This window comes from Grammomys surdaster, unplaced genomic scaffold, assembly GCF_004785775.1.
Source record: "Grammomys surdaster isolate TR1022 unplaced genomic scaffold, NIH_TR_1.0 264, whole genome shotgun sequence".
Classification (NCBI taxonomy): Eukaryota; Metazoa; Chordata; class Mammalia; order Rodentia; family Muridae; genus Grammomys; species Grammomys surdaster.
In genome coordinates this window covers 2,468,913-2,479,070 of record NW_021604705.1, presented here as the reverse complement: position 1 = coordinate 2,479,070, position 10,158 = coordinate 2,468,913, and the positions used below count along the sequence as shown (strand labels likewise).

The 10,158-nt window shown below is 39.8% G+C and overlaps 1 protein-coding gene across 2 annotated transcripts in view; it reads right to left on the bottom strand.

The window, feature by feature from the left end:
• Positions 1–810: 810 nt before the first annotated feature.
• Positions 811–10,158, bottom strand: part of Abcb1 (ATP binding cassette subfamily B member 1) — a 144,806-nt gene continuing 135,458 nt past the window's right edge. For both annotated transcript variants that reach the window (XM_028776061.1, XM_028776059.1), the window contains 5 exons: positions 8,474–8,630; positions 7,866–8,063; positions 5,867–6,073; positions 2,644–2,790; positions 811–1,949 (listed from right to left, as the gene is read on the bottom strand). In XM_028776061.1, the coding sequence (XP_028631894.1) occupies positions 1,743–1,949; positions 2,644–2,790; positions 5,867–6,073; positions 7,866–8,063; positions 8,474–8,630 (916 nt within the window). In that variant the 3' untranslated portion in view covers positions 811–1,742. The remainder of the gene's footprint in view (positions 1,950–2,643; positions 2,791–5,866; positions 6,074–7,865; positions 8,064–8,473; positions 8,631–10,158) is intronic.

Below are 10,158 nucleotides of genomic sequence, written 5' to 3'. Positions count from 1 at the left end.
TATATTTTCTCTCTGGCAATTTCAAAGTCTTAGGTTTTACGCTCAAGCCTTTGATGTGTTTTAAATTATTTTGGTGTAGAGCATTGGAGAGAGATTCACTGTCATACCTGTGGAAATCCAGTTCTCTTGGAATCACTGATTGGAGAAACTGTCTTTTACCCAACTTGTATGTTTTGACATCTATGTGAAAAGCCCATGCATGAGTTTATTTTTAGGTATTATACTGTATTCTATTGGTCTGTATGCCTCTGTTTTCATCAACACATACTGTTTTATTAGTATTGTTCTTTAGTATAACGTGAAATGAGGGATTATGAAAACTCCAGCATTGTTATTTCTGCTCAAGACTGTTCTGGACATCTGGGATCTCTGAGTTTCTATATGAATTTTAGGATTAACTTTTACAGATTACTGAATTTATGATTTGGATCACATTTAATCTGTGGGTCCCTTTTGGTAAGAGAGCCATCGTCATCAAATGAATTCTGATGATCTGTGAAGATGGGAAGTCTCTCTTCTTCTATGATTTTCTTCAAGGTCTTTCTATTATGCTTCAAAGTTCTCATTATAGAGGTCTTTTACTTTCTTGATTATGTTTTTTTCCTAGGTTATTTATTTTTATTTATTTATTATTTTGAGACTAATGGGAATAAGAGTGTTTCCCTGATTTTTCTCAGTATGTTCCTTAGTGGTGTTTAGAAAAGCCATTTATCAACTGAAAGAAAGTACTTATATCTAAGCATTATCTGTTAGAATCCTTAGGGTCTTTTAACTATAAGATCCTCTTATTTACAATTATGGACATTTTTCTTCCTTTTAAAATATTTTATTAGCATATATTAAGTATACATCATAGTGAGTTTCAGTACGATATTTTCATACATGTACATTCAGTCATATTCATCCAGGTACCCTCCTTTGTCCCAGTCCCACCCTCTTAATTCTTTGCTTGCCCTCTGTTAATCTGTGTGTGTGTGTGTGTATCCATACTTCTGCATGTATGGCATTTGTATGAGTGCACATGTGTGATATCCTTATTTGCTTTTCCCTCTTATTTTTGAGACAAGTTTTCTCACTGAACCTGGAGCTCCCTATGTTGGCTAGGCTGGCTGACCACTGAGCCCACAGGATCTGTCTGTTTCTGCCTCTAGCACTGGCATTACAAATGCACCACACCTTGCTGCTTACTTAGCTGCTAGGGATCTGAACTCAGGTACTCACGTCAGTGTACCATCAGGCACTTTACCCATAGAGTGACCCCCGACAATAAACTAATTTTTAAAGGCCAAAATTATGTACAATATTCCAGTTGGTAGAATATGTAACTTCATATGCATTTTGAGTAAAATAACTCAAAAATACGTTCACTTTCAATATATATATAATTTGTACAGATATTTCAGTAATTTTTAATACATACATAATTTGTTAAGCAAGGAAATCAGTTATAGTTACAAATGAGAAAGTATAAATAAAAGTATATATTATCAAACATTTACTTTTAACTCTTTTATAAATTTTATAATGTGTTTTCAACCATTACTCTCCATTTGATGATGTATTTGTTTTTTTTTTTTCTTTGAATTACAAAGTCTCTGAAGACTCTAAACCAGACTAAATGCTTTCCATTGTGACAGGAAATAGATAACTGGCTATTCTAGTAAGTAGTTTCCTTTTGACTTTGATTAAATGCCATATATGGATACAAACATTAAAAATATTTAACATCTTACATGGTCGGTTCATGAGCGCTTTGCTCCAGCCTGCACACTAACCATTGAGAAATAGATGCCTTTCTGGGCCAGCAGCTGCTGGTGGGTGCCATGCTCCTTGACCTTGCCGTTCTGAATGACCACTATCAAGTCTGCGTTCTGGATGGTGGACAGGCGGTGTGCGATCACAATGCAGGTGCGGCCTTCCCTGGCTTTGTCCAGCGCTTCCTGGACAACCTGTTTCACAATTGCACCAAAGAATTAATGACATAAACAGTGCTCTTCTTATAGATCCCCTTCCATAACCAGATCCTGGATTTGTACTCTCTCTCCTTCAACAGTCATAGTGGTGAAATAAGGTATCTGTCATACCAGAAAAGAAGTAAGCCTCAATTTGGATGAATTCTGAGTCAGGAGGTATCTAATATTAAAGTAAGGGCAGTAAATACATCTATCCAATCATTTAAAACACTTATGAGTCTTGCCACACAACATCCCTCAAGGTGGTCCTCCAGCCCAGCTCATGGTACATGCAGGAAGCTGGAGCACCAGCCAAAGCCATCACAGCAGGTAGAAAACATCCCTTGTCCATCTGCCTTTCAGATAGCTCAACTCTTAATCTTTCTCAAGCTGGAAGGCAGCAGCAGTGGCTATCTTAGGGCACTGTCAGACTCCAACTCTCACCTTCAGCTCCTCATAGGCTGCTGCAGAGATGTTGCCTGCAGGAGCAGACTGCTGCCAGCATGCAGCTTGTAGGCAGAGCATCATGGAAAACATAGGGTCCATGACTAATCTGCCTCTTATCACTGAAGGTCTCCTAAGTCCCAGCTGCAGACATGTTTAAACTCCACTGGGAGCCAACAGCAACAATCAGCTATCTGGAGCAGTGTTCTCTACTAAGGCGGAGAAAGAACTCAACTTAACTCCTTACCTTTTCACTTTCTGTATCCAGAGCTGATGTTGCTTCGTCCAGAAGTAAAATGTGAGGCCGTCTGACGAGGGCGCGTGCGATGGCAATGCGCTGCTTCTGCCCACCCGACAGCTGAGTTCCTTTGTCTCCTACCCTGGTGTTGTATTTCTGTGAACAGAATTTGGTTGTTATGAAAATAGAGCCAATGGAAAAGTACAAAACACAGTTTGATCACAGAATATACAACTTTCTAACGAACATAATATAAAATGTAGAACATGGATTTAACAGTCAAAATCGAAGTAAAAAAATCAATTCTAAAACTCACTCATTATATTTACAATAATATAACGTAGTATCTAGAAAACTTAGGTCTAAATTAGGTTCATAGGAAAAAACCAAAACAGTTCTAAAATGGCAGATTCAATGTCTCTGTTATTTTTAATGTGTTTTTACATTTTATTTGTTAAGGGAGGTCGCAGTGCAGCTCGTAATGGTTAGGTCTTTCTAAGGGGATCAAATGGAGCATTTTGTTGGCACTCTCCTCTAATAAGATCTCATTGTACATCTCAGGGAAATCTCACACTTACTACTTCAACCAGGCTAGCCTTGAAGAGCTCCTGTCTCAGTCTTACAAGTAGTGAGATGACAGCTATATGCTATTGCTCTTGGCTTTATCCTCTGTCTGGAAAATAGATACCTTAAGATAATATGCTTTCGTGTGAGTTATCCAAAATTTATTAGTGTAGGCATAGTGCTAACTTTCAGCCTCTGGTTTCATAACATTTAGGGCAAGACTAGAAGGAAATTTAAATAGCTGTACATTATTATCAACGCTTGACCTGGAGATGATACCCTGTGAAGTATTTTAAAGTAAAAAAAATTATTAGAATGATAGGATTTGGGTCTTTGTTTTTATGAGCTATCACCAACAATCCTATACTTTTAATTGACATTGAGGATTTGTACTTTAACTTCGTAAAGTCAAGTAGTCCTCAAAAATTTTTTGTTTCATATTCCATTCAAAAATCTTCCTGTACTGTTTCCCACAGTAGGCAACCATTACTAACAGGCAATATGATGCAGAGATTATAAGGTGTACATTGGATATGGTGTCACATACAATGAGGAAACAATATTCTCCCATATTTGAGCCTTAGTATGTTAAGATTATAGCCAAAATGTTTGCTTTGATGTTTATACCTGCATTTTGATTATTAAAACCAGGCTCTATATATGAGAAGTCCTTTTTGGGGCGGGGAGCTGTGTCTGCGCGCATGCATGTGTGTGTGTGTGTGTGCGTGTGCACTCGCACATACATGTGTAACTTGGGAACTGTGCACTTCTTTTCTTCAGATAGGGTTTCTCACTAGGATCTAGGGCTCAGTGATTCAGCTAGGCTGGCTAGATGTGAACTCTAAGGGATCCTCCTGTATGTGCTTCCCACCACAGGGATTACATGCATGGACTCCACCTTGCTCTTTGCCTGGGTGCTGAGGATTGAACTCAGGGCCTCATGGTTCTACCTCAAGCACTTAAGTGACTGAACTATCTCTCCAAACCCTGGATTCTTCTTTTTTTATTTGCTGTATTCGATAGCCCTAGTACTATGGTGCCAGAACACGGCTCTTATTTGTAGAGAAGGCCCCAGGTAAGCTCTGGGCAGATGATTGATATAGGTTCCATCCCAAAGCTGCATCTGCCTCAGAATCCAGGAGCTCTTCTGTGTTCCACTCTTAGTGAGTACAGAGTCCAGATTGCAGGAACTGAGCAGTGATCCTTGTGGGGCCTCTAAGGACAGTGTTAATTAATTCTACACAGAGGAGGAAAAAGACTAAGGCAAAGCAAGCCAATTTCTATGTCCAGTCACTCAGAAGATGTCTGGAGAATAGAGTTGGTCTAGAACACTGAGAATAAGAATCCTAATGTCCACAGAAGTGCTCTGAGTAACAGAAAAACTGAAGTCTAGAGGTGATCCTTTTGGTAGCCAACTACTAGAGGACAAAATACATTTAAGAGGCATAGTTATAATGGTTCTGTGTTGTAACCTGCATCAGTTCTCACCTGGGATTTAAGTCTCAGAGTCCTGGACCCTCCTGTCAAATTTCTCTTTTTTCATCAGAACTAGGGTGGGGCCTGATAATTCATATTCCTAACGACTTCCAAGGTGATAAGGTGATGGTGGTTTACATTCAACCTTTGAGAGTCAGTGACTCATATTAGTAAACAGTGACCAGAGTTCTGTACTTTGAATTGAATATCTGAGCCTCAAAAAGTTAATCATTCATAGTTGGACCTCACTGAGGAGAGGAAGGAGACAGACCTCCTCCCGGTGATATGCTTGAGAGTAGCAGTTATCTGTGAGAAAGCCAAAGGTAATGAAAGTTTTAGGGAAGAGTTTGGACCACCTGGTGCTGTCATGCTTGCCTGGCTGCTTTGAGGCTACCAAGTTTTGTTTTATCATGAGCACTTACTGAATGGGAGAGTTTATATCAGTTATATAAGACACATGAAAAAAATTAGACCCAAGTAGGTATACAAGAAGGTGAGAGGTTCGATTTATCTAACTTGTAGGAAGAACTCAGAAAAGTCTAGTCTAGGAGAATAGCTCAGGGGATATTTTGATAGTTCACTCTAAGAGTGTGGCTTGGGACCCTACAATGGATGGTATATCAGTTATAGATCATATAATACCATAGCCATCCTACTGACTCGGCTCTATTCACAGAGCCTTTCTTGTCTGGCCTGATTCCACAGTGATACTTAGATCTTTGAGGAGACTACAGAATGACCATGCTTGTTTCCTCTGCAGCAGCAGTGAACCCACAGCGGAGACTAGATGGTGCCTATCTACCCTTTACCTGGGAAAAGATGCTCAGATGTATCCTCAGGCCCGAAGCAGGTAGATACCCAAGCTTATAAACAAAATGACTGTTCCAGTCCTCAAAATTCCTGTCTTTTATACTTGAATATGTCTAATATTCTATTTCTTTCTCACAGTGACAGGTAAGCATAATCCCTAACTGGGTTAAAGTATGAATAAATGCTTCTATGCTAGTATGATATATTTTGGTTGCTAATTTTCTTTACCTTTGGGCAAAAGATTTTTAAGTTTCTGATGACAGGCCAAGAAGTATAGCTAGGTGGTCAAACAGTTGCTTATTATGTGCGATATTCTGGGTTTCATCCCCAGAGTGGGGTGTGGATCATCACAGAATAAGTTAAAGGGGCCCAAGGTACATACATTAGGCAGCGAGTCGATGAACTGGTGGATGTTGGCCTCCTTGGCCGCCTTCACAATCTCATCATGAGACACGACCCGGCTGTTGTCTCCGTAAGCGATGTTCTCAGCGATGCTGCAGTCAAACAGGATGGGCTCCTGGGACACAATGCCCAGGTGAGCTCGGAGCCACTGGACGTTCAGTTGCTTTACTTCTTTGCCATCTAGGTACTGAAAGAAAGGGTTCACAGATCAACTTCAGGACCAGCACAATTCAGATTTAACAAAATACTAAAACTCTTAGGGTTACTATGAGGTTAAGGAAAAGGCTTTTAGTTGAAATAAAATAATGGGTAAATCATTATATTTTCATATGTACGTATCAATGTATTTTACTCTGATTTGTCTCCCACTAACTCTACAACTCTGAGATAAGGTCTTATTTTGTAGCCCAGGCTGGCCTTTAACTTACAATGTAGTTCAGGCTAGCCTTTACCTCATGGAAATTCTCCTGCCTAGACCTCTCAAATATTGAGATTATAGGCATAAACTACCAAAACCTGGATCTTTCAACTCTTTACAAAAAAACATTTAATAATATATTTAATAAAATATTTATTTATATTTATTGATAATTTAATCAGAGTCTAAGAACCAACATTTCATTAATTTTGAATATGGTATAACATTATTTAGTCCTGTGTTAAAACTTCAGTGATAAAACTAAAACATGAAATCAGACTCATAGGAAATAGGTTTTATAAATGGCAGTAAAGTAAGAAACAGAGATCTACAACTGTTAAAGATTTGATGGAATAAGGTCATGAGAATAAAAAATGTCTAAGTAGCAGTGAATAATTATTAGAAGTTATAAAGAGCCATGATGGCAGAGGGAAAGTTCTCTTTCATTTCAGTCCCTCCTGCTGCCAAGGCACCCTGGAGCTATGGGTCATTGCTAATGTTTCTGTAGTTGTTATACAGTCTGAGTACCCATAAGTTAATACATACAGAATAAACATTCCCTGCTCTAAGTTCTCTTTAGCTCCTTCTCTATCCCTCTGTCTCATTATAATAATTTAAATTCATCATTCCCTACAAGATTTCTCTCTCATCCCCAGGACCTAAGATAGTTTCTGACAGGCTCTCGAAGTCTTGCTGAATATGAAAACCTGATTACTCCCTTACCACTTCAGTTGATGAAACAAAAGGGTATTCCCCCATTTCCCTACCCACTCTCCTAATGTGTCCACCTTACTTTGGGAGTCCTATTTGTTTTGTTGTACCATGGAGTATGTCCTCTATGTCAGTAGATTGTCTTATCCAGCTATGACAAGAACATGTCCTCTATGTCAGTAGATTGTTTTAGTCCACCATGAAAATGCTTGGGCCTCTTCTCAGCCAGTTCCCTGAACTTCTACCATTCCTGCTATTGTTCTTCCTTTTCACCCCTGGATCATCTTCATAGCCCATACTCACTTAAATGTCCACATCCTTCTCTAACCATCTGTAACTGTGCTACACTGCTTGCTCATCAACGCTTCACTGAGAGAAGGGTGGTAGAAAGAAGCCAGAGATTGCTGTATGTTGTATCATGACGTCTCAGTCCTCGTCTTACTTGAACAGCCTGTGCCCTTGCAAATGACTGTTGCACTGAAATGTGTCCTGCTCTTGACTTTTCCTCCCATCCCCATCTCCTGCAACTCTCTTTTTCTTTCTGCCTACTTTGGGTTTTGCCAACTCTTATACCATCACCTGAAGTCTCACCATGGCAAGGGAGATAGGTGGTAAAAGGCTGGCTGCAACAGAGAACAGAGGAGCAGTATGTTGAGAGAGAAGCTGAATGAATTTATTAGTACAGTTGGCATAGACTGAACATGAAACCTGGGTTGTCAGATTATTTAACAGAGGCTTTTACTTCAGGATTCAAACAAACAAACACCATGGCCTATGTTCAAGAGTTAAACATATCCAGGCATTTGAAATGATGATAACTAAGATGATCTGAATACAAAAGTGTGCTTACCACTGATCCAGCCATGGGGTCATAGAAGCGCTCAAGCAGCTGGACCACTGTGCTCTTCCCGCAGCCACTGCTGCCCACCAGGGCCAGTGTCTGGCCCTTCTTCACCTCGAGGCTCAGTCCCTGAAGCACTGGGATGTTGGGTCGGGTGGGATAGTTGAACATGACTCCATTAAATTTCACATTGCCTTCTAACACACTCTACAATGAGAACAATAACACTTAGCTTGACTGCGATACTGAAAACAGTGTATAGTGGTAACCCTTAGCACCAGGTGTCAAAAGTGAGCTCCTGTCATACTGAGCTTCATTTCACATCTCTGGAATTCAATCTAAAGAGATAATGGTTACACAGCATGAATTCTTAATATAACATCAACGTACGTACTCTCCTAGACTACAATGGTCAGTATTCATCTCTCCCTGTAACTTTGTTTTATAAGAGTGATGAATGTTAATACAGTATTAACACTTATTCAAACCAATTCATCTAGATCTCATCAAGGGTATATAATATTTTTGCATTAAAGCCAAAATTTTATTAAATGAACTCTTCGTGTCTTTTCATTGAGAAGTTAGGGATAAATACCCACGGAAATCATCAAACTCACAGGCTTTAGGCCTTCTGTGCTGTAGCTGTCAATCTCAGGGGTTTTCTCAATGATCCTGATGATGTGGGATGCTGACACTTTGGCTTTCGCGTAATCAGGAGCAAATGAACTGACCTGCCCAACTGCCATGGCACCAAAGACAATAGCTGAGAATACTCTGGAAAAGAAAAGACAAACATGTGCAGTCTGGGATAGCTACAATGTTAACAATGTGGGACTTCTGTAATCATGGAGTAGTTGCAATTATAAAGTGGAAAGATAAAACAAACCCCCTTCCCTCACATTTTCACATAGGCATGGCAGATAATTCAAAATGGCCCCTCTTCACCTCTCCTGTAATCTTTAACTTCTTACAACATGATCTTTGCGTAAATGTCTGTCTAAGAAGTACAAATTTGTGTTCCATCCTTTGACCTTGTGGTGGTTTTGTGACATGGACAGGATGTGGTGGAAATGACTGTTCCCAGTTCCAAGCCTATGACTCAGCATATGTTTTGTTAGCTTTTATTTTTCATCCTGGCCAATGAGCCTATAGCTCACTGCAAACAACAGTGACCATAGCAGAGGTCTACTGTGCCCAACCCAGATAAGGAGAAGTGACCCAGAGCCTTCAAGCAGAATAAACGGTTATAGTTCCATGTCACTGAAGTTTAGTTTTTGATTATTACATAGCATAACTGTGGCAATCAGTAATGCATAGTCAGTGTTGCTGAGATCAATTCTTAGAAATCATGTAAGCCACACAAAGGAAACTTTGTTGTTGCTATTGTTTAATACACAGCTATGATCCCACTTTGAAGAAGCTACTGCTTCTTAAACTGTGGCATGCAACTCATTAAGTGTCAGTAACTTTAGAAATCTTGGAGTAAAGAATAAGCAAAATGATGTTGAAACTGTCCTGCAGTTCCAGGAATGTCAGACTTTGATCTTTGAGTATAGTCACATAATCCCTCCATGAAACATGTATGTTAGAAGGTGAATATTTTTAATCTTGAATTAACTTCAACACAAGAGTAAATCAATGCTTAAACAGGGCAGAAATGGTACATATACATAGCATATTATACAGCCAGGTTTGCGCAACCTGTCACAACATTGACTATACTAAACTATTAGAGGGAAGTCTAGCCAGGCTTTTCACCACTTAGAAGCTCAGAAAGTTCATGTATAATCTTGACCACCAATCTGAATGCTTGGCGACACTGGTAGTGAGATTTCTCTCAGGTTCCTCTTCCCATGACCAAAGTGTAGTGTTTGCAGAAACATAGAGGGAAAATCCTAATCCAGAGCTTCCACTGTCATTTAAAAATCCCTCCAGCTTCTGAGAATCTAGCCCTTAGTCAGATCCCTGACAGGCAAACAAGTGAGGAACAGGACCACTGATAAATAGTAGTGGCAAACCTCTCACTTCTTTAGCTCCTTCCCAAGACAAAAGTCTGGTGGTCTTTCTCTCCTGCCAGCAGAGCTCCCTGCCAGCTGACCAGAGCAAGCTGGTCAGTTATGCTCAAGACTGGTGAGGCCATGTTGATGTAAAGCTGTGGGCTTCAGCAATCCTTTGTTTGTCTAAGCTGGCTAATCAGAAATGATGGAGGAGCAATTCATGCAAGGGTCACATAACACTTAAGGAAACAAAACAAAAAACCAAACCAAACCACCACCACCACCACCACCACCACCACCACCAC